Source organism: Thalassophryne amazonica, chromosome 14 (genome assembly GCF_902500255.1).
Source record: "Thalassophryne amazonica chromosome 14, fThaAma1.1, whole genome shotgun sequence".
NCBI classification, from domain to species: domain Eukaryota; kingdom Metazoa; phylum Chordata; class Actinopteri; order Batrachoidiformes; family Batrachoididae; genus Thalassophryne; species Thalassophryne amazonica.
This window is the reverse complement of record NC_047116.1, coordinates 83,698,419-83,724,224: the sequence shown is the minus strand read 5'-3', so window position 1 is coordinate 83,724,224 and position 25,806 is coordinate 83,698,419. Positions and strand designations below refer to the sequence as shown.

The following is a 25,806-nucleotide window of genomic DNA, read 5'->3' as shown; positions in this document are numbered from 1 at the left end:
ACATAATGGGTTCAATAATGGTCGGCACCTCTGCCATGTGCCTTCTACTCTTCAGGCACTCCCTGTTGCGCTATGGATTACATATTGATATTCCTGCTGTGAGGTATTGACAGAACTGCCAATAAGCTGAAATCAGCTGCTGATACAAGAATTGTTACTTTTACCATAACCACAACTTAAATCTGCACCAGAAGTGAGAGACGCAAATTAACAGCTGCGGATGCTGTGACAGAAGAATTACATCTTTTGTAGTTTTTATTCTTCATCACATTTTTCCTATTGACATGTTTAGATTTTATTTGTCTCACCCCAGAAGTCACAATTCTCCATATTTTCACCATGAACCAACATGGGGGGGCATGATTATTATAGCCTTATTTTGCCAAGATTTGTGGTCAGCCATACTTCCATCTAGTTGTGTTGTAACCTGTGCCTGTGCTGTGGTCGAAAAGTGAGCATTAAAAATGCATCAAACCAGGGTAAACCAGATTCTCAGAGCCTTCATGGCCACAGTTTTTTAATATAATGCAACGCTAAAATACCCTCGGTCATATGAGCATTGTGTTCTTTAATTTGCAGTTGTTTCATTAATTATTAAGATCCTATTGTCTTACGTACAATTTGTACATGAAAATTCAGTAAGGTACGTCTTCTAGAATATATTCCATTTCTAAGGTAGAACTCTACGAGTGTATACTAAGGTAAGGTAAGGCCCTTCGGCTGCTCCCTTGTTTGCACTACTAAGGTATATCTAAATATCTAAAACTAAAAAAGGAAGAGTATAATAGAGTAAAGTAGAGCCACTTAGGTGCCTGGTCTTGAGCACCAGGGATGGTAGGTTGAAAAGCTTTTTTATCCCATGGGAACTCTCCCTACCCACCAAAGCGGCTCAAGAATATGGACATATCATAATAATATATCATAAGACATAATAAGAAAATATAATTCATGTATACGAGGGCTGTCCGTAAAGTATAGGTCCTTTTTATTTTTTTCAAAAACTATATGGATTTCATTCATATGTTTTTACGTCAGACATGCTTGCACCCTCGTGCGCATGCGTGAGTTTTTCCATGCCTGTCGGTGACGTCATTCGCCTGTGAGCACTCCTTGTGGGAGGAGTCGTCCAGCCCCTCGTCGGAATTCCTTTGTCTGAGAAGTTGCTGAGAGACTGGCGCTTTGTTTGATCAAAATTTTTTCTAAACCTGTGAGACACATCGAAGTGGACATGGTTCGAAAAATTAAGCTGGTTTTCAGTGAAAATTTTAACAGCTGATGAGAGATTTTGAGGTGATTCTGTCGCTTTAAGGACTTTTCACGGTGCGAGACGTCGCGCTGCACTCTCAGGCAGCGTCATCAGCCTGTTTCAAGCTTAAAACCTCCACATTTCAGGCTCTATTGATCCAGGACGTTGTGAGAGAACAGAGAAGTTTCAGAAGAAGTCGGTTTCAGCATTTTATCCGGATATTCCACTGTTAAAGGAGATTTTTTTAATGAAAGACGTGCGGACGGGTCCGCGCGTCGGGACGCAGCCGACGCGGCGCGGCGGCACAGGAAAAACACCTCCGTGTTGATAACCATTTGTAAAATCCAGTTGGCTTTTGATGGCTTTCAGTGGAGTGAGTATATGAGAAATTGTTTATCAGCTGGAGATGTTCCAACGTGTCCTCAAGGCTTCCAACAGAGGTGTTTTTCCTGTGGCGGAGCGTCGCGACGGCTGCGAGCCGACGCTGCAATCCGCCCGCACGTCTTTCATTAAAAAAATCTCCTTTAACAGTGGAATATCCGGATAAAATGCTGAAACCGACTTCTTCTGAAACTTCTCTGTTCTCTCACGACGTCCTGGATCAATAGAGCCTGAAATGTGGAGGTTTTAAGCTTGAAACAGGCTGATGACGCTGCCTGAGAGCGCAGCGCGACGTCTCGCACCGTGAAAAGTCCTTAAAGCGACAGTATCACCTCAAAATCTCTCATCAGCTGTTAAAATTTTCACTGAAGACCAGCTTAATTTTTCGAACCATGTCCACTTCGATGTGTCTCACAGGTTTAGAAAAAATTTTGATCAAACAAAGCGCCAGTCTCTCAGCAACTTCTCAGACAAAGGAATTCCGACGAGGGGCTGGACGACTCCTCCCACAAGGAGTGCTCACAGGCGAATGACGTCACCGACAGGCGTGGAAAAACTCACGCATGCGCACGAGGGTTCAAGCATGTCTGACGTAAAAACATATGAATGAAATCCATATAATTTTTGAAAAAAATAAAAAGGACCTATACTTTACGGACAGACCTCGTATAAGTGATATTTACATAATAAGGGTAATAAACAACAAGAAATATGGTTATTATATAATATTATAGGAGTAAGCTTCTAAAACCTAAATATTAATACAGGAGAAGATTGTAGTATACGTATACTTAGTCTGTAGACTAGTAGTAAAATTGTTCAATAACATGTTCAATGAAGCCAACCAAAAACAATATTTATGTTTTAACGGCATCTCCAGGAGGCTTTGCGTGTGTGTTTACATGAGCTTTTGACAACAGCAGAAGTTGTGCAAACCAAGGAATATTTGTAGATCACCCTCTGTGCATTTGGAGGTATTAATGAGACAAATTTAACTCCATCGGAAGTTAGCTTCGAGTTAGCAGATGTTAGCACACACTAGCATCTGCTAAATGTCCAGAGGTGTTACTAGGTTTCAAAAATAGCATTTTCAGTTTTAGAAGTGTTTATTTCTTGCTAGCTTTTACAGAATATATGACAAAGAGGTAATATTTACACACAAACGAAACAGAGTTTGGAGCTAGCTACCAGCCTGTGATGTCACCACGCTAACATCTGCTATATGTTTTATAAATCCTTCTAGAGGTGTTATCAGGTTACAACAACAGTGTTTTCAGTTTTAGAAGTGTTTGTTTCTCACTAGCTTTTACATAATATATGAGAAAGGTGTCATTTTTAGCCAAAAACGAAGCAAAGTTAGCAGCTAGCAACACCAGGAAGTGACATCACCACACTAACACCCGCAAGATCATCACGCTAACTTCCATGATATCATACCATAAAAAATAGGGGCAGAATGTGACATTTTAACCTCTTAAATATCTCTTCAAATAGGTCCAGGTTAGTCATCTTTGAACTTGTCCAAGGTCTGTATCCCAAGAATGTTCCCTGTGAATTTGAAGACTCTGGCAGTAATGGGACTGGATTTATGCTGAGCACAGACAGATGGACGGATGGATGAAAAGTCTTGGCAATACCCGATAGCCATATTTGATGGCCTTGGGTAAAAATCGGAAAAAGTTATATAGAAATACATATATAGAATTAAAACATAATTACCAGGTTCTGCAGAGCCAAACTGCTCACTGCATAAAAGTGACTGGAAATTCGGCTACCTGCCAAAAAAAAACTCGGATCTTGAAAACGCAATGCATTCTGGATTGATTTTTGCCAATATGCAATATGGAGAATTGCTTTCATTAATCCCAGTCAGTCCAACAGGACATTTGCGTGTCTATCGAGCAGATCTTGTACTGTCCATTCACACATTTTGTGTTTATTTATATCAGCACACTAAACCCTTAGCTCCTCACATTCCTCCACATTAATGCATCTCATGATTTTTCTGTGAAGGCTCTCATCTCATGATGCTTTTCACGTGGGTTCAGTACTGTTTGGAATTTAACAATCAATTCTGTAAAATTAGTCTCTGTTACATGAATATAATGAATATAATCCATATTAGTAACTTTAAACATGACATTGAGTATGTCTTTTATATCATTCTGCAGCATTTACCTTCAGATTTCACAGACCTTGATGCTTTTAATGATTGTTTGTGCAAGATGCCTCTTTGCAAGTATAAACTGTGCCACATTCTCGGCTTGTTTACAGACTTTGTGGCTCTGGTAATATTTATTAAGGGGGAGCATCACAAAGGTGCTGGAGGATGCGCTGAGGAGGAGGACGGGGAAATAAGATACAGCTCTGTGGGTGAAAGGCCAAGTGTGCCTTCAACAGGGTGGGGGCAGCAGAGAGTCACATGCATTACAATAGTGAAATGGTGGGGCGAGCTTTTGTGTGTTTGCATCCCTCACTTCCTGCCATCATTTGTCCTTTTTTACATGTTGATTAGGGTTTCAGCCAACCACTAGTGCTGATATTGATTATGATTTTTAAATTATGTAAGTTAATTAATGTTGGCATTTATGAAATTATGAGTTTTTCCAAAGCCAGACACACACACACACACACACACACACACACACACACACACACACACACACACACACACACACACACACACACACACACACACACACACACACACACACACACACACACACACACACATATATATAGAAAACCTACAAATAAACAAAACACAAAGATTTTCATTACACAGACTACACAAATACACCAAAACCTCAATTTTGACAAGCTGGATCTGTGAATTTGACACCTTGTCTTCACAAAAATGTAATATTTTGTCTACAAAATTATTGTTGAGTGTTGTTCTATGGATTTATTTACTACTAGTTCAGGACTCATATTGGCAGTAAATAATAATAATAATAATAATAATAGAAACAGATTGGACAATCTCCACTTCATTGACATTTCATGCATGCAAACTTTATGCTTCTCAAGCACCTTTGAAAGGCTCCTTCTGTGCTCAGCACGTGTTATCTAGAAATATTATAAAGAATCTGTGGTGTAAATTTGGCGAGAGACACCAGTTTTGACGTAATATTTCAAAGCCTATATAAAGTGAAATCTTGATCCAGATCACCTCCAAAATTCGGCTATACTAAAATACGAAATGGACGTAATGGAGTGAAATGGAGCCTAATAATCATGAAATGGGGGTAAAAAGTAATGAAATGGAGCAGACTGACCCAGACTGACTCCAAATATGATTAAACATGATTCACTTAATTACTTTTATTTAATTATTTTTAAGCAAAATGGGGACTGATAATAACGACAGGGGGTAAAACATAACGAAATGGAGCAGACTGACCCAGACTGACTCCAAATATGATTAAATATTATTAAATTAATTACTTTTATGTAATTATTTTTAAGCGAAATGGAGTGAAATGGGGACTGATAATTATGAAATGGGGGTTAAACGTAGCGAAATAGAGCAGACAGACTCCAAATATGATTCAATTAAGTACTTTTCTTAATTTTTTTTTTTTAGCAAAATGGGATGAAATGGGGACTGATAATGAAATAGGGGTAAAACGTAACAAAATAGAGCAGACTGACCCAATGACTGAAGATTCATCTCTTGAATGCCAGATGGCACACCTGGCCTTACTACATGTACTGAGTGCATCTCACAAAAACAAAAGCTAAACAGTAAAATAAAAGTAATTATTTGGAGTCAGTCTGGTTCATTCTGCTCCATTTTGTTACATTTGACCCCATTTCGTGTTTATCAGTCCCCATTTCGCTCCATTTCATCCATTTCGTATTTTAGTATGGCCCCCAAAATTCAGCGGAGTCTTCCATGCCCTAATATCTATCTGTGGTGAAACTTTGGCGAGAATCCGTGAAGTAGTTTTGAAGAAATCCTTCAAAGCCTATATAAAGTGAAACTTGATCCAGAATCTGGATCCAGATCACCTCCAAAATTTAATGGAGTCTTCCATGGCCTAAAATGTATCTGTGGCAAAAATTCCGTCAAAATCCGTGCAGTAGTTTTGACGTAATCCTGTTAAAAGTCAGACTGATAGATAAATAAACGTCACGGATATTATTATGGCAGCACGGTGGCTTAGTGGTTAGCACTGTTGCCTCACAGCGAGAAGGTCATGGGTTCAATTCCCGTGGCCTTTCTGTGTGGAGTTTGCATGTTCTCCCCGTGTTTGTGTGGGTTTCCTCTGGGTGCTCCGGTTTCCTCCCACATCCAAAGACATGTGGGTTGGGTGGATTGGAATCTTTAAAATTGTCCTTAGGTGTGCGTGTGGGTGTGTCTGTGTTTGTTTGTCTATTTGTGGCCCTGCGACAGACTGGCGTCCTGTCCTGGGTGTACCCCGCCTCACGCCCTATGACTGCTGGGATAGGTTCCAGCCCCCCGCGACCCTTAATTGGACTAAGCGGTAGAAGATGGATGGATGGATGGATGGATATTATTGATAGTATCCACCAGGTTGCAGATTTGGGCTGAAGCACCTCTTCCTGACAGCGGCATACCTCATGGTCTTGTTCACCATCTCATGCTCATTAAGGTTGATACTTATTTAGAATGGTGTGCGTACAGATTGTTCAGAATGATTACAGGATTTGTGTGACATACACCAAATATGTTTTGACTTTAAAAGCATAAAAGACACTGAAGGGTGGTTGTTATGATGAGAGAGAGAGAGAGAGGTACTGAGTGAGAAAGAGCATATCAGTCTTCAGCCTCAAAACATGAATGAGTGTCCAACGTGACAACGCCTCTTTGTTTATCCCTCCTCACTTTTTCCTCACTGCTTTTGTGTTTTATCACGAGACAAGAGAGAACAGCTCCATTCATTCAAACCAGTTTTCTTGTGTGCGCTTTTTGCCAACATTTAATACTTTTATTACACAACAAAAATCATGTGTGTAAAGGAGAGGATGGCGTTTGACTCTGTTCGCTTCTGGCCAAGGCAGATCTGGATTTGAAATTGTAAAGATGGTAACAGAACAGGATACATCTTGCCAGGTGCCATCTTGACACCTTATGTGACCATATTCTGACAAACAAACAGTCACACCCGAGTGCACACGTGTCGGCATATATTTTAGACACGTGACTGAAAACAGCATGCTTGACCTGCAGGGAATTAGTCAGGAGAGTTAAGTTTTCCTGCTTTGTGTATTTTGTGGCTTTGGTTATGCTAGCTGTTCACTTCCTGTACAGATAGCATTCAAGCTAACAGTACTGAGCTCTGAGGATTAGTTCCTATCGCTGATACAAATGTTTTCAGTGATTCACTACGCATGTATACACAGGTGTGAGCACACATGTGTTATCCACGGGCCAAGCAGGTTTTTGTGATCACATGAGGTACCTAGACAACACTTTGATTCCAGGATAGCAGCCCACAAAGAAGGTCTGTGAGTTTGGATCAATTCTATATCATGCAGTGTTTCAAATTTGAAAATGGTCCAATCATATTGAAAAGTATACCATATTATTATGGAGTTAAAGGGTAAAACCAGCAAAATGGTGGTAAAGACGAATGTCTACACTCACAGGTCACTTCATATTTATTTATTTATTTATTTATTTATTTGAAATGGGACAATGTATATTAATGAACACAGTTCCATGCAAATATGCCAGATTATAGCAAAATGCTAATTTCCATCCATAGTCCCAGTAACAGAAACAGACTAAGACCACACAACATGCCAAAATAAATTAATCATGACAGAAAACAATTAAAACAGAATACACATACAAATATTTACAATTCAAAGTAACAATAATTGAAGGATAATATGTAGCCGACAGGTGGAGGAACCAAAACAGTTTCATGATGGGTGTTGAAGTGCAAAAGTACTTTATTAAAGTGACAAGTGCTACGTGCAAAGTGCTTCAGTGCCTGATTGAATTGTGTATTACAGTACTAGGTTGTATTGCACATTGCCCAATACACTCATTTGCACATGCACAAGTGTAAATATTGCACAGGGTGTCATACACAAGTTTATTGTGTAAAGACTACTAAACCATTTAATAAATTAAAATACACAAGGGTAGTGTGTACATATAACTGAAAAAGAAACTTGAATGGTGCCTCCACAGTTGAATTGTGTTTGAGGCTACAGATGGTTGCATGTTTGATTTGCCAGTAACCAAGCTTTCAGTTGTCCTTTGAAAGTACTGAAAGTGGTGCTCTCCCTAATTGTGACTGGGAGGTTGTTCCAAGCTTGCCCACCTTTTATGGATAACATGTTCTGACCAAAGGTGGTCCTTCTATGAGTAATCTACCAGTCACCTCACTTTATTAGATACACCTTGCTAGTACACGCTTGGGCCCCCTTTTTCCTTCAGAAGTGCCTTAATTAGATTCAGCAAGGTGTTGGAAACATTCCTCAGAGATGGTGGTTCATATTGACAAGATAGGACCATGCAGTCACCAATTCAGCCGGTTTTCCTATTCGCCTCTGATATTTGACATCAACAAGACATTTTCGTCCACACAACTGCCACTCACTGGACATCTTTTTTGTCGGGCCATTCTCTGTAAACCCTAGAGATGGTTGTGTGTGAAAATCCAAGCAGATCAAGCAGTTTTTGAACTACTCACACCAGCCCATCTGGCACCAACAACCATGCCACGTTTGAAGCCACTTAAATCCCCTTTCTTCCCCATTCTTATCCTCTGTTTGAACTTCAGCAAGTCATCTTCACCATGTCGAGATGCCTAAATCCACTGAGTTGCTGCCATGTGACTGGTTGATTAGCCATTTGTGTTAACAAGCAATTGAACAGGTGTACCTAATAAAGTGACTGATGAGGGTATTTATACAGGGGTCAAAAATGACAGTTGTTTCAATTTTGATAATGCAAATTAATGCTTGAGCTGTTAGGATGTAAAAAGAGGAATAGGCTGCATCTTCTGCCATGCTTTGTTATATTATGTGGTTATTCATGCAGTATATTATGGAATCCAATGGACGTCTTATTTGCCCATTATTGTGGAGATGGAGCATTCAGAAAAGGCAAAACGACTCTTCTTTAAAATTTTATACATTATGAGCTCAGCAAATACTTTAGATCACTATTTACTACTTTTTACTTACACAATTGCATGCAAATTTACCACATTGTGTCATATTCTCCTTTTTTTTAACATATTCATATAACTGAACTCAAACTGATGTGTAACACTTCATTTCAACTTTAAACCTTTTGAAGGGTTTAAAGGTCAAAGTCTACACTACTAGCACATCTTGATTCCTTCATTGCAACTCTGTTGTGGTGGTATAAAGATGCAAAATTACAAAAAAAAACCTAAAACAAAACAAAAAAAAAAAACCTATCCAAATATTTATGGACCTGACTGTATTCTCCACTGTGGAGTGGAAAAAGGAGGATTATGTTCATCTGTCCTTGTTTGTTCGTTCCTTCCTGTGACTGTCTGTGTCTCTGTCCAGATTATACAGGACAAGTGACAATGTAAACTACTGAATAGAATTATGTGAAATTTGCCAAGTTTCTGCATTGTGTACGAGTCTCAAATTAACTCAAAGTAAATGTCTGTGTGCACATTTTGGACATAGTTTATGGCCAGTGTTTCCCCTTCAGTCGGTGTCCGACCGCACTGCTAAATCCTGCTGATAACTCATATTCTCCTGAATGTGCTTCACCATAAAATCATGCCAACACTTCATTTAGCGGGAAGACATTCAGGAGTATTGAATGCATTCTGTCACAAGTAGGTGAAGTAGCAATTCACTAGTACCTATCAAAAATCAATTTCAAAGAGATAGATACAACTACATCGATACATGAACCCCTAAATCAATCATAAATGTACTAATTGTACTATTATAAATTAATCTTATTATGGGTGGCGCAGTGGCTTAGTGGTTGGCACTGTTGCCTCACAGCAAGAAGGTCTTGAGCTCACTTCCCATGTGGGGCCTTTCTGTGTGAAGTTTGCATGTTCTCCCTGTGTTCGCATGGGTTCCGTCCAGGTGCGCCGGCTTCCTCCAACATCCGAACAACATGCATGTTAGGTGACTTGGTCACTCTAAATTGACCGTAGGTGTGTGTGAGGTGTGAATGTTTGTCTGTCCACATGTTGCCCTGCGACAGACTCGCGTCCTGTCTGGAGTGTACCCTACTGACACCCGATGACTTGTGGCATCGGCTCCAGTCCCACCGTCACTCTTAATCGGAGTAAACGGGTATAGAAAATGGATGGATAATTTTGTTATGCTGCTATGTCTCTGTCTTCAAACTCACATAGAACCTAAAAGGTCAGTCAGGCTGTCTTCTTCTGGGCTTTTTCTATTCTGCACTTTCTGAAGGAGGTCCCTGGAAAATGAATGTCTACAGCAAAAAGTATTGTATCAGATTGCATCATATTGCACCAAATCTAAGTGCATGGATTAGAATTGTTCCATAATAAAAAAAAAAATACCATCCCTGAATCACACATGTGCATGTAGCTAGACTTATAGTATAACGGCTGAGTGGATCCTTGTCATTTGATTGGTGCTTTGTATGTTACAGGACATGGATTATTTGTCCCATTTGTGTTGCGTTGCATTTAGTGTGCAAATATGGTTCCATTTACCATGTATATTTGGTTCCATACGTTTTGTACCATTGCACTCTGCGAACCACACCGTGCTAGTGGGGGCAGCATTTAACTAAACATGGCAGAGTTTGTTTTGCTGACAGACGACAATTCGAACAAGATAATTGACGGTGCTAATTCTTCTAACTTACACACACAAAAAACACTACGCCGTAAGCCATCTGGAGGCACGAAGGGCTGTTAGGATGAAGTTAGTATGAAAACCTGTACAAATTTCTGACACGATTGTTAGACTGAGGAAATACACAAAGTCTTTTTTTTTGGAAGTATCACGGACACCATCTGTTTTTCCAAGTTGTCTGAGAACAATTTTGGACTCCTATTTAAAGGTCGTATTAGACTGTTGATGTCAAAGCACCAGTGATGAACACCAAAATGTAAGCCCCTTTTCTGTTGTTTAGAAATTAATATAATATCAAATGATGAGGATATAATTTAGCCATTATATAAAACAAATAATGTTTTTACATTCTTTCAATTTTTCACCTCGTTGAATGGAACATTCCAGCTTTCTTGAAATTAAATATTTGTACCATTGAACTCATCTTTATTTGTATACAGTGGTCCCTCGTTTATGGCGGGAGTTACGTTCTAAAAATAACCCGCAACAGGCGAAATCCGCGACGTAGTCAGCATTATTTTTTACAATTATTATAGACGTTTTAAGGCTGTAAAACCCCTCACTCCACACTTTATACACTTTTCGAAAACAGGCATTAACATTTTCTCACTTTTCTCTCGTGCGTAAACACTCTCAAAGTTCAAACCTTAGTAGAAAAATAAGACCAACCTGTTTTCAGGCCCAAACATTTTTTTGAGAAATAAAAATAGAACGTTTTCCTATAAAAAATTCCGATGGCTTTTAGAACTAACGAATTTAATTTTAATGATCAACCTATGAGGTTGGACACATAAAAAATTATTAATAGTGACTGACCAGCATTTCACAGTTCCTCTGATCGCGCCTCTTCGTCCTGGCGCCACTCCACTGTCGCGTCTTTTTCCATTGAGTGACACCTGTGCAGGTGTCTTTTTCTGAGTGAAGAACACAGTTATGGGTAGTTGTTGGTGCTCTTTTTATTCTGGGCGAGAAGATTCTTATAAACAGACACGCAGAATGGTGCCGCAACCGGCCTGAATGATGAGGACGCACAACACAATGCCCTGTAAAAAAAAAAAAAAAAAGCATGCAAAATTGGACTAAAAAATTTGCGAGGCTGCGAAATGTGAACCGAGTTTGACTGAGTGGACCCTTGTCATTTGATTGGTGCTTTGTGTGTCACATAACATGGATTATTTGTCCCATTTGTGTTGCATTGCATTTAGAGTGCAATTTGGTTCCATTCGGGTGCAAATTTGGTACCATTGCACTCTGCGCGCGCACACACAAAACTAATCCATTGCGCTGTAAGCCGTCTGGAGGCAGAGCTGTTAGGAGGAAGTTAGAATGAAAAACTGGACTAATTTCTGACGTGATTTTTTTCGCTGCACTGAGGAAGTACACAGTCTTTTTTTTTTTTGGAAGTACATGAAGTTGGTGCACGGTGTCGCGGCCAACATTGTCAAGTTCATATCATATTAGATTGTTGATGTCAGACGTGATTTTCTGCTGGAGTGAGGATCGTACACAAACTCTTTTTTCTTTTTTTTTCTGGAAGTACACAAAGTCAGTGCAGTGATGCACTAAAATGTAAGTCCCTTTTTTGTTGTTTACAATTAATATATTATCAAATGACAAGGATCTGTTTTAGCTGTTATATAAAACAAATAATGAATGTTTTTACATTCTTTCAATGGAACGAATATTTCATTTGCCTCCTTGAATGGTATGTTCCAGCTTTCACCTCATGAAATATTTGTACCATTGAACTCATAAACATTCATTATTTGTATAATATTTTATATTGTTTGATGACGGAGAGATGCTCACCCCTTGTCTTAAGCCATTTAGTCCATTCATAGTTGCAGCAAATAGCACCAATAAGACAAGCTATAAAACTAATGAATGAAATAAATTTAATTGTACAACAGCATTGAAACATATAAAACTTACATATAACCAATGGTGGGGGTGTTGGCTGTAATATTGCTTTATTTGATTTAAACTTTAATAAGCTGGGATACATAGCTAAAATAACAAAATGTCAAATGTGTCCAGTTATGTGTATATGGGCCAAGCTGTCAATGAACCTGAACTTCCTTCCCCCCAAATTCACTCATCCACCAGATTTATGGCCCATTATTAGCATGGCTGTAATTGATTTATTTAAATGTTTCCACTTTTCTGCTTGCTATAAGGATTAGTGCTGATACGTGGGATGCTGCCTCATATTCAGGGAACACAGCGTCATCTATATAATCTTTGAATTTCATATCTTTTTACAATGATGATTATTAGGATACACCTCATTTATTTTGGATTATTTTCACTGCACTCTTATTTATTCTCTTGATGTTTAGCACAGTCTCCTAGTATTTTACTTTACAGTATTAGGTTTCATCCAAAGCAAAAGGAAGCAGAAGAAGGGAAACGGTTGCAGAGTGACTGATTACCTGTCACAGCCCCCAAGGCCTCTTTGGAATTTGTATTTGTACCTTAAAGTTGTGATTTTACTGATAAATTATCTCAAAACGTTCTGAAGTAATTGATCTCAGTAAAATCCAGATTCACACAATGCATGAAATAATCCATCACAAACCTCTTCTACTTCCACTTCTTAGATATTAAACTCAAATTCAAACACATTAAAGTTTTTTTTTTTTTTACAAACCAAATGAGCATGACCCTGTAATGAACCTCAGGGTGTTTATGTGTATTATATCTGTGTTATATGATATTAATCCCAAACTACCACTTTCAGGAAGCCAGAGTTTGATTTTCAGGATGACTCACTCCAAAATACTGACACACACACACACACACACACACACGTATATTTGGGGCGTGCAATGCCATTTAATTTTATATATATATATATATGTTATGCAGTGATGCCGGTAACGCGTTACTCTAATCTAACCACTTTTTTTGTAACGAGTAATCTAACGCATTCATCTTTACAAATCAGTAATCAGATTAAAGTTACTTCTCCAAGTCACTGTGCGTTACTATTATTTTTGCATTGTGGGTCGACAGCAGCATTAAACTTGGTCCGTGGGCAGGAGGTCGGGCTTCGACTGAACTGCCCACTTTAAGTGAGCTGTGAGCTTTTCATCCGCGGTTTTTTGCAGCTGCTCGACTCGTCCTCACCTCTTAAAGCACGGTGATCAGCACACCTGCACTGAGCTTTACAAAGACATTTTTATGCTTTATTTTTCTCCTTTATTTAGAATTCTGAGCTGAGCCGCTCTGTATCATCTCGTTAAAAACAGCTGATCCTCCGCGACGCGTCAACAACTAACACTATTTTCCACTCAAATGCACCTAAACTCTCTTTCTGAGGACCACATGATGTGAAAACACAATAAAACTTTCTTACCTGTAAATCTGGTCATGTTTTCTGCATAAATAAATGTTATCCATTCTTTGTGCTCAAACGCCAAAGCAGGGGCGAATCCAGGTGGAATGGGGGCGTGGGGGAGGGATGTGCCCCCCCACAACACCCCTAGATTAAAGGTCCAGTTTTGAAGCCTTTTTTTACTACAACTACTAATACTACTTAAAATAATATTAATTTCGACAAGTAAAATATTTAGAGAGAATTTAAATGTTACAAAAATGCTAGAATGAATTTAATAGTTACATTTATAAACAATGTAGGTTCGAAATTGCAAGTTTTACTGTTACAGTGCTGTCAACAGTTAAATATGAGGTCAAGAAAGAGGTCTTTAGTTTACTTTTTATAAAACAAGTATTTATTTTCATTGAAGTCAAGAAAGGGTGACTATAAAGTAAGTTTTGGCAAACAGGTATCATTGTCATGTTGAGGTGGCACAGGGTTGTTGTCAGCAGCTGGGAAAGTAACTAAAAAGTAACTAGTAATCTAACTTAGTTACTTTTATAATTGAGTAATCAGTAAAGTAACTAAGTTACTGTTTCAAGGAGTAATCAGTAATTGGATTACTTTTTCAAAGTAACTGTGGCAACACTGATGTTATGTGTGTGTGTCTTTATGTAACTGTACAAAACGTTTAGGCATCCTAGAGAAACTAGTGCTTATATAATATAAGCTTATAATTATAAGTACCCTTTGTCCAGTACTGTCCAGTATAATACAACACAAACACCGTTGCAAATTATGTAGTATTAAAATGATTGTATAACACAATGACTCATATTTAAGTCATATTGAGGTCCTATATACTGAAAAATCACAAGTAAATAGAACCCAGTTTCATATTGTCATTGTCAAAGTTCAAATTCGACACAAATTTATTTATGAATATTTATCAGGTTTTCATAATTTTTAACGCTCTTGTGATACATGAAATGTACCTACTATACATACATATATATATATATATATATATATATATGTGTAATACATACATATATATATATATATATATATATATATATATATATATATATATATATATATATATATATATATATATGTGTAATATATATATATATATATATATATATATATGTGTGTATGTATGTGTGTGTATGCATAATGTATATTTTTAGCAGGGTCGTGGTCAAACCCTGTTCCTGTGTCCACCGTCATTGGACATACTGTATCACCACAGAGTGTGCCCACCTCAGGGGAAAGAAAAACTACTCGCTTGGCCTACTTAGCTTCTGACTGTGCCCATTTTTGTGTATTTGTGTGATTTCTTTGCATGAGTGCATGCTTGTGCTCAGTTGTGCAGATGCTCATGCCGGAAGCAAAGAAGACGATGCGTGCATTTGGGAAAAGGAAGGCAAGCTAATGCATGAGACTGTGTCTGTATGTTGGAGAGATAGAATGTGACAGGGCTGGAAAGGAACGTTTGGAAACGTGTCTCTGTCTTTTTGCTGTGGCGCTCAGCTATATATATGTGTTTGGATCATGATGTCACATTTGATTGGTTAAGAAAATTGAAAAGTCAGACCGATTCTGTACTTCATCATCATCTAATCAGTTATCAAGCGAAAAAAAACAGATTATTGTTGATGTGCAGCCTTGTTTATGTCAACAGTGATGATTATTTAGTAAAAAAAGAACGAGGTTTGTAGAAAGAAGCCCAAAATATGACGTGATTTGTTTAGAAATTGTAGGAAACTACCTGATATGAATGTTATAGCTTCTATAATTTATGAAAACTGAAAAGTAATGACATAAACACATTTTATTTCTTATCCCACACTGGCCGAAGGCCCGAAGGGGGATTATGTCGTGGCGATTTCCATCTATCTGTCCCAACAAGTTATAATGGTTCTGAAATCAACTCTTCTCACACGTTTTGGAGGAATTTCATGAAACTTGGTACAAGTCCTTGTTGATAATACGTATATTATAATTTTGTTTGAGTTGGGCTCATTTTACCAGAGTTACGGCCCTTGATTAACAAATCTAAACTACTTTTCATGAGTGCATGCCTGCATTGTGAAATCAACTCCTCCCACTTCCATCTATCCGTCCCAACAAGGTATAAGGGTTCTGAAATCAATTCCTCTCACATTTTTGGAGGAATTTCGTGAAACTTGGTACAAGTCCTTGTTGATAATACCTATATTATAATTTTGTTCGAGTTGGGCTCATTTTACCAGAGTTACGGCCCTTGATTAACAAATCTAGACTACGTTTCATGAGTGCGTGCTTGCATTGTGAAATCAATTCCTCTCACTTCCATCTATCCATCCCGACAAGGTATAAGGGTCTGAAATCAACTACTCTCACATTTTAGGAGGAATTTCATGAAACTTGGTACAAATCCTTGTTATAGGTTGGTAAAACACATATTATTGTATGTTTTGAGTTGGGCTCATTTTACCAGATTTATGGATTTTGATTAACAAAACTTGACTCCATCAGTTTCATACTTTGGTGCCTGCACTCTCAATTCAACACCTCTCGCAATTGTAGATGGAGTTTCATGTAATTTGGTACAAATACTTGTTATAGGTTGATAATATACATATTGTAATATTGGACAAGATACACGCATTTTGGCAGAGTAATTTCCCTTGATTAACAAACCTAGACACTGCCAGTTTTATGAGTTGGTGCCTGCCTTCTGAAATCAATTCCTCTCACATTTTTAGGAGGAATTTCATGAAACGTGATACAAGTCCTTGTTATAGGTTGGTAAAACACATATTATTGTATGTTTTGAGTTGGGCTCATTTTACCAGAGTTATGGATTTTGATTTACAAGCTTGACTCCATCAGTTTCATGCTTGGGTGCCTGCATTCTCAAATCAACATCTCTCACACTTTTAGATGGAATTTCATGTAATTTGGTACAAATACTTATTATAGGTTGATAATATGCATATTGCAATATTGTACAAGACTCACACATTTTGGCAGAGTTATGGCCCTTGATTAACAAATCTAGACACTACCAGTTTTATGAGTTGGTGCCTGCCTTCTGAAATCAACTGCTTACAAATTTAGGATGAATTTTGTGAAATTTGGTACAACTCTCAGAGCACTCTTGTTTAAATGTATAAATATTGTGCAGAACATGCCTTAAATTTTATCGATATTTAACTTACCACTCTCTGTTAATTATGATATTGGCCCTGTGTGAAGGTTCCCTGCCACCCAGGAGTGACATTCTTTGTACTAAGGGGAAAAAAGGCCTTAAGGGTTCCCATTTGGAAAAAGAAAGAAGAAGTTGAAAGTCAAAAAGACATCTTCCATAAATACAGTTCTTTCAGTACCTTTTTCTATTGAGCTCTAGTGGAACTTTGTTTATTTTTGGTCACTCCCCATCTGTAATTGGTTGTACCTATACATTGATCACATTATGTGTCAATGGTGGTAATTTTAGAAGTGCAGCATGGTAATTTGGGAGGGCCTTGAGTTTTTTGTGTTCTTGTAGCTATTGTGCTAATTAAAGGCTAATATAGAACAGTTGCACACTTAATTTATTCATCAAAACCACTAATTGTGTAATCAGTATATAGTTACCCAGTGAACACATTATTTGCGCACACAAGCTCAAACGTGTTCATTTTCAAGCCATTGCATAAATAACTAGCCAAGCAAGCAAATAGAGCCAATGTAGGGACTGGGTTAGTCTTGCTTGGTAGAACTGCTGCCTAACACAAAATAAGTTAACAATTAAATAAAGGAGATGTGGTTGTGTTATGTATTAGTGTAATAAATGTGTTAATCTAAATATCAATTTGTTTGTTTTTGGAACACCTTTACTTCACTTGCTCAGAATTTCCTACAATTTTTTTGCAGGACTTTCTTATATAATATGACAACTGGTGCAAATTTGGACATTGTTTAGTTTTGCTGTCCTCTGAAATGTCTGCAGTAGCAGTTTAGTTGTCCGTGCATTGCTCTGCCTGTGCCACGTTGTTATAAAAAGCCGTAAAAAGCCATAAAATGATGGTAGACGAACATAGACATTATAAAGAGAAGTCAACGCCAAATTGGTTGCTGAGGTGCCAGAAATGCGGCCGCCATCTTGGAACAGTTATCGTAGTGATTCTATCACAAGAGCGACGGTATACGAACATAGACATTAAAACAGGAGTAGATGCCGCATTGGTTGCTGAGGCACAAGAAATGCGCCTGCCATTTTGGACTGGTCACCATAGTGATTCTATCACAAGGCATAGTGAAGATTTGATTTTATAATCTTATTTTCTTTTTTAATCTTTCTAACATAATATGTATGAAATTCCAAGTGTTCCAATACTTTTGGAGGGCACAGTATCCTAACCTTATGATGAGTGCAAAATAAGTGTGGTATTATTACTGTTTTGTTTAAGAATGTTTAATTTTCATTGTTGCTTCACTTTGTGTGAAATCATAGTCATATCTTATATCATATTGATATGAAAATATTGCAGTATGATAATTTGGCCATATTGCAGGAAAAAAAAAGAAAAATGCTTAAAAAGGTGGGGGGTCTGGAGGAGCCCCCCCCAAGAAGCTGAAAGTAAAAAAAAAATAAAAAATCAAAAGGTGGGGGGTAGAGCTCATGCTCATACTCCACCGAAGCATTTACTCAAAAAAGTCTGAAGGACCTAAATGACATGGTGAGATGCTGAAGAGCTTCACTCATCACGTCCGCGACATATGCATATTACTGTCACCTCTGCATGGTGGCACAAGTAGTTAGTGCACTTGCATCTAAAACATGAGTTATCTTGTTCAAAGTCACCTGTGCTGGATCACACCCAGAGAATCATGTCACATGATCAAGATGTCGTAGCTGAAATTTCCCTCGTAATGCTGTGAAATAGTGATACTTCTCAGCTGAACATCTCTAAATAAATATTAAATGGAGTGTATTTATATAGCAGTTTTCCATCTGAATCAGAAGTTCAAAGTGCTTTACATTGACACCTCATGTTCTCCCATTCACACACTCACCCACACACCAGTGTCAGGGTGCTGCCATCCAAGGTGCTCAACTGCACACTGATAACTACAGGGGGATTAAAGACCTTGCCCAAGGGCACTTTTTGATTTTCCAGTGTAGTGTGGATTTGAATTGAGGATCCTCTGGTCTCAAGCCCACCGCTTTACCAAGTATTTACTCATTGAACAATGTCATTCCAGTGGTCCCCACTTATCCTCGAATCATTGGGTACCTTAAGTCCTATATAGGCCCCTGAGGTTGATTGGTACTGGTGCTTATCCCCGGATTCTTATTCCTGAAGTGTATGCCAGGGTGATGCAGGTTACTTCCCCAGCCAAGGTTGGTCATCACTGACAGGAAGATGGACTGGAGCAGTGTAGATGAAGCTACCTGGGTGTGTCACCCAGGTAGCATGACTAGGAATCCAACCCAGGTCTATAGATCGGTAGCCCACCTCCTTATCATAGAGTTAAAAAAAATGTAGTTGAAAAATAACAATAAAATCCATTGACTTGGTCCAGAAAATAAAAATGCACCATGTCTATCCCCCCTTATAGGATAACTATCTCCACCTATCACCACAACACCTCCTAAAAACTCAGTGGTCTCACTCTGTGTTTTGCCTACATTAGTCAGTATTTGCAATGCATTCTTATCCCGTTACTTGTTCCAGCCTTCATAGCATGACGAGTCTCCTGGGTGACCACAGTTAACATTTCAAATTGTTTTCATGCATGGGGCAAATTCATTTAGCAGCTAAATACAAGGTTTCACCTCAAGCTGGAGCTCCAGCTGTGAATTGTGTGAGTGTGCAATCACAAGAAGGCTGCAGGGGCTCTGTGCTCGGAGACTAAATGGCAACATTATTTTACTTTTGGGAAGAAAATGGGGGGAAATTCAGCATTCCACTCCCAGACAGAACCCTGCAGGCTCTTTTTCTGCATATCTTTTTATTGTTGTCCCCGTTGTGATTTTGACACGCTGCAGCACTCTGGAATTTTATTGTTTTTAATTTTCTGTTTTGTATGCCAAAGCTATGGTGCCATTTCCTCCGCATCCTGCGTTCTCCTTATTTATCCAGTTAATTATTTGCTCTTTCTGTCGCCGCCGTCGCAATACCAAAGTGAAGCTCTGTGAAGCTGTCTTCTGATAGGGTGTCAATCCCCACGCACACATTCAAATACACACAGCATCCTATTATCATTTCGCATCTGAATTTAATGGATGCAATCAGTAATTACCACATTAGAACTTAAATCAACTTCTCTTGCTTTTATTTCAAGCAACATATGAAGAGGATCATCCTGGTCCTACTACACTCAAAAAACTGACTCATTGGATTGGATTTCCATCTAATAAATATATGTAGTCCCAACTAAATGAAATTAAATTATATTATCTTGCATAGATGTGCTTTTTTTTTAGTTGAGCTACATATATTTTTTAGATGGAAATCCTGCACATAATTGAATTGAATTCATCCAATTAGTCTTTTTTTGAGTGTGCACTCAAACAACTGACTCATTGGATTGGATTTCCATCTAATAAATACTTGTATATGTAGTCCCAACTACATTAAATTAAATTGCATGTATGTGCTTTTTTGAGTTGGGGCTACATATATTTTTTTAGATGGAAATCCTGCACACAATTAAACTGAGTTCATCCAATTAGTCATTTTTTGAGTACATGCACCCAAAAAACTGACTCATTGGATTGGATTTCCACCTAATAAATATATGTAGTCCCAACTAAATTAAATTAAATTATATTATCTTGCATAGATGTGCTTTTTTTTTAGTTGAGCTACATATATTTTTAGTTGGAAATCCTGTACATAATTGAATTGAGTTCATCCAATTAGTCATTTTTCCACTCAAACAACTGACTCATTGGATTGGATTTCCATCTAATAAATATATGTAGTCCCAACTACATTGAATTAAATTATCTTGCATGGATATGCTTTTTTTTGAGTTGGGGCTACATATACTTTTTAGATGGAAATCCTGCACATATCTGAATCGAGTTCATCCAAAGGGTCATTATTTTTAGTGTACACAATAAATTGTCAGCAATTTTTTTCTGCAATTGGCTAATATTCTTTTTCTCCTTTGCTTCTCTTTTCAGATTTGTGCCTGGTCAAGGTGTGGTTTTATACCCCCAGATTGGGGATAAATTGGACATTGTATGCCCCCGCGTGGAAGGTGGGGTGGGCGATGGCGTGGAGTATTACAAGGTCTACATGGTGGCCAGGGAACAGATGGAGAGCTGCACTGTGACCAAAACCGACACGCCGCTTCTCCATTGTGTCAAGCCCGACCAGGATGTCAAATTCACCGTAAAGTTTCAAGAGTTCAGCCCGAATCTATGGGGCCTGGAGTTTTTCAGGGGAAAAGACTACTACATCATCTGTAAGTGCAAATCTCTTCTCTCCCTGAAGGCATCATAAATTAGCCGTAACATAATTTAAAAGGGGAGGATTCGCTGAAAGGTTTCAGCACTATAGAAGAAACAGCTGTTCGTGACATACTTTGTATTTGTCTGTAGTCTGTTGGTTTAGTAAAATCACAGTTGGTGAAATGGAAATACTACACCGAGTTACGACTTTGACACTGCTTAGATGGTTCACATCAAGATATTGAATTTGAGATTTATGGTTCATATTATGTTACATTAAAGCTGCGCTGCCTTTCAAATTACACAAAAGTAAAAAAAAAGAAAAAAAAGAAAAAATTGTTTCAACTGAAATCCAAGCATCATAATGTCGGTTTATTTTGCAATGTGTTGCAAAATTACAGCTGTTTTTAATGAAGAGAACATATTTACCTTGCGGGGAATTCCATAATGGATATTTTATTTTCCTTATAATGCCGTCTGCGGGAGGAAGTGCATGTGCATATGCATGAGATTTTGAAATGACTGAAAGTTACCTATGAGCAACATCAGAATCAGTATCGTCAAGTATCTTCAAAGAATACAAGGAATTTGACTCCGGTTTGAACTATGCTCTCTCTGTACAGGCATGTATAAACATACACTAAACACTAAATAGTTCACAATTAAAAAATGTGCAAATAAAATGTGCAATAAAAATGTGTGCAAAGGAGAAACAGACTGAAGTTCTACAAGAGATACCCTGTAAAAAAATGAACCAGTGTATCAGTGAGGAAAAGTGATGTAACAATTTGCATCTATTGTTTTTTTAAAAAGTTATTTCAACTGTCAACTGCTTTAATGCCACAAAACGTCCCTAGTTAAGTTGAAATAACTTTAGTTAATTTGAATTAACTTTAAAATTTACAAAATGTTTTCTCATTGAGACAGTAGTTCATTTTTTAGAGTGTATATGAATTAGTGAGATTTATGGCAGGTTAAATAGTTCATCAGTGTGATGGCCTCTGGATTATTTCGGTCAGTAGCGCTGCCAGCTGACATCACCGTGCTACTCTGCTCTGACTGGCTGTCTCCATGTACTTCCCAGCATCCTTTGCACAAGTCAGGGGAAGGCCCCACATATGGTCTGTGATGTTGCTATGGTCGCTATCATAGAATGTATGGGTTGCAAACATAAGTAGTTCAAGGCCATCTATTTTTTGTTTTTAATTATTATTTTTCCTTTCAGGGTAAGTATTTGTGAAATTTATGCCATATTATAAATTGCTGTTTAAAAGTTAATAAACAATATCATAGTGGTGCAAAGAAAATTCTATTTTTTTTTTTACTTAAACCTTAAAAAAGCCAAAGGCTGTGCACTTAAATGAGCTTCAGTTCACAGCCACATATTTGTTAATCATGTGCAGAAAACTATGATTCAGGACGTTTTTCATCCACGTATTAACAATCAAGAAGCTGACTTGAAAAGGAAATCAGTCCAGGTTCAAATGTTATTTAAATAAAACAATTATTAATGTGGTCATATTGTTAAAATTCAGTTTTTATTGACCTTTTTATCTTTGTATATGTTTAATATATCAAAAGTCCCATAAGTCTTTGAGTTTTCAGATATTTTCCCACAATAACTATTTTTGGACAGACATAGTTTGTTTTAGACCTCTGTGACATATCTAACAGAAATCCCCCCAACTGCTTTAATTTGATCCAACCCTTTGATGGCAGACCACCTGGGAACATTTGTATGTAAATTTGATCCAAATCGGACGATAGCTGTAGGAGGCACAGTGATTTTTTTTTAAATTTTGGATGATGGACATACATACAAGAGATGCCGTGCCAGGGCACAAACTCATCTGACATTCAGGCAAATTGCCACAAAATAATTCTATTGTTCCTTCTGGCAGTTTTCTGGCAGTTGTGCTGTTGACAAAATAGCACCTGTCAGTATGCAGTTGCTTGCATTTTCTCTTCTTCATTGCCTTGAAATTAGGTCATCTTGGAGTCAGTGTCAAATGTCATTCATGCATAAGTACATTATTCCCTCAGTACAGTGGTACCATACATTAGGCTGTATTGTTGTTCCTTACGGTAGTTAATAGTGTTAATAAAACTGTCAAAGTGTGACAGACAGATGATTGCACAGAAGAACAGAAATAGCCAAAGCAACAGGCAGATTTGTTACATGTTACCCGCCCAAAACATCAAAAGAGCCTTTCCCTTGTTTAAAACCTGTGTAAAGCACCACTTAATACCATTTTACCTCATATTATCTGAAATAACACAAAAAATAACATATTTAAGACATTTTGCTTTCTTGTCACAGTAGGGTTGGCATATTTACACTATTGTCAAAATAGTTTTGGCTCATTTTCTGTGTGAGGAAATTGCTTTGTTTTAATGACATAATGAGTGTCATGAGCTGGGTAGGCGTGGCACAAAAGGAGGCTGAACACAAATGCAGACTCACAATACTGAGGTATAAGTTCAAGACTTTATCTCAGAAATCAGGCAGGGGTTTTGGTACACAGGAAGGCAGTCTGAGAAGCGGCGGTACAGACAAGGGTCAGGCAGAGGTGTAGTCAACAACAAACACAGTTCCAAAATACCAGGAGACACAATACATGGGCTGAGGCAGGAGCAAGGTAAAAAAAATGAAGCATGGTCAAAAAGGGCAAGGCAAATACAGAGCAAAAAACAAAGGCTGGAACGTGGACAAGAAATCACAGCAAACTGGCAGGGAGTGGAGAAAGTCGGAGCTTAAATAACAGGTGCATTAATTAGGGAAACAAGGCACAGGTGTCAGGGAAGGTTCTGGAAGGGGCGTCGTCAGAAGAGACAGGTGAGACAGGAGTCAAGAGACTGCAGGAAGACAGAGCAGACAGAATTACAATGAAGGTGAGAGAAGCTGGTGCAAGATAGTGCAGTAAGACAAATGCAAAGTGAACAGGACCTGACAAGATGGTGAACCTAACCACAGTGATCAAAATAAAACACCAACACAAAAGATGAACAAAACCCAAGTCCCAATAAACAAGAAATAAAATAAAGAAAACCCGACATGAAGGAACAAAGAATTAAACCATGAAACAAATGTAAGAACTGAAAAGAGCTAAACAAGAAAATAAAGACTAAGGGCAAACCAGAATGGAACTATGTGTAACAATAAACAGATAATTCAATATAAGACAAAAGAAATGCAAACAGGAAATAAAACTAATGAATATACAAAGGTAGGGCTGTAACTAGACACATGACTAAAGTAAGATAAACAGGAAATAACTGAAACAAAAAATAAAACCACTGACAAAAGTATTACACACAGAAGCAAGATAATCAGAACCAAAGTATGACGAGACTAGATTAATAATGAAAATATAACGACCAGATAAAAACAATAGGTGACAAAACATGACTGGGCCAGACTGGGGCCAAAACCTGACAGAGTATGTGGATAGTATTTATCACATCATAAGACATTTTGACTTGTGGCCAATGCTAACAGATGTAAAATCAACTCAGGACATCTTTAGAAACTTTATAGATCACTCATGCAATAATCATATGATTTTCTATCCATCCAAATCCTTTGAGTGCCTGCTTTTGGGAGCTATTGTAAACATGTAGGGAGCTAGCACAGTTAGCATCCGAGTATATTTGGATAAATACAGTTTTTAAACAGCAGAGATTTAGATTATGTTGGAGATTTGGTCTAAGAGGTTTACATAAACATGAAAGCAACATTTGAAGGTGACCACTGTTAGATTCACTCGGTTCTTTTTATCAGTCCCAACGAAGGTCTGGAAACAAACTATTTCTCAGATTAAATTTATTCAAAGTCACGGTGAGGTTACAGGTCTGGTTTCTCACCGACAAAGTGAGAACCACGAACAGAAGAAGTAAACAGTTTTTATAAAAGGCACCAGTACGTGTTTACAATGGGTGGACTTTATTCTCGTAAGACCTATCCTTATTGGCTTTCCAAAGCCAGAGGGGGAAGTCCACCCCATATCTTGAAGCCCACGCGTGTATGGCTTGTGTGCTTGGCTTTAAACTAGCTACAACCAGTTTATGTGCATGTTTAAACAGACAACAGTAACTCATAAGAAGTAGGTATGATCATTTAAGAAGAGTAAATACTTGATACCTAAACAGAATTCACTCTATTGACGTTTCAAATCCTGCAAAACTTTGGAGAGGTCACCGCGCTGCAAGATCTCAGTAACATTGAGAACTGCATTGAGACATGCTGATTGGGCTGCACTTTAACCGCCGCACATGGACAACAGCATTAACATCGCAACATAAAACTATTTTTATATTGTGCGTAAAACTCTCATGAATATATTCTCTGGGTTTATAGACGTTGTTATTGAGTTTGTTTTAAACATGCGAGAATCACAGGCTGTCCGTTATTTTCGATGGGAGCTGCTGTGAGCTACGCTCGCTTTCTGATCATGTCGTTCTGGGGGAAGTGAAGTTTGCTCTTTGACTAATATATATAATATGTCTGAAATTTGGTTTGCGTTTATTAAATTCCATACAGATTAAACGTAGCAGACACAGATTGTTATAATTGTTTTAGCACGTTTTCAGGGTATCATGCAGCAG

The 25,806-nt window shown here is 38.0% G+C and overlaps 1 protein-coding gene across 1 annotated transcript in view; it reads left to right on the top strand.

Annotated features, from left to right (window-relative positions):
* efnb2a (ephrin-B2a) overlaps window positions 1-25,806 on the top strand; it is a 75,659-nt gene that overhangs the window by 9,824 nt on the left and 40,029 nt on the right. Inside the window, exon 2 of the mRNA XM_034185877.1 lies at window positions 20,932-21,215. Within this exon, the coding sequence (XP_034041768.1) occupies window positions 20,932-21,215 (284 nt within the window). The remainder of the gene's footprint in view (window positions 1-20,931; window positions 21,216-25,806) is intronic.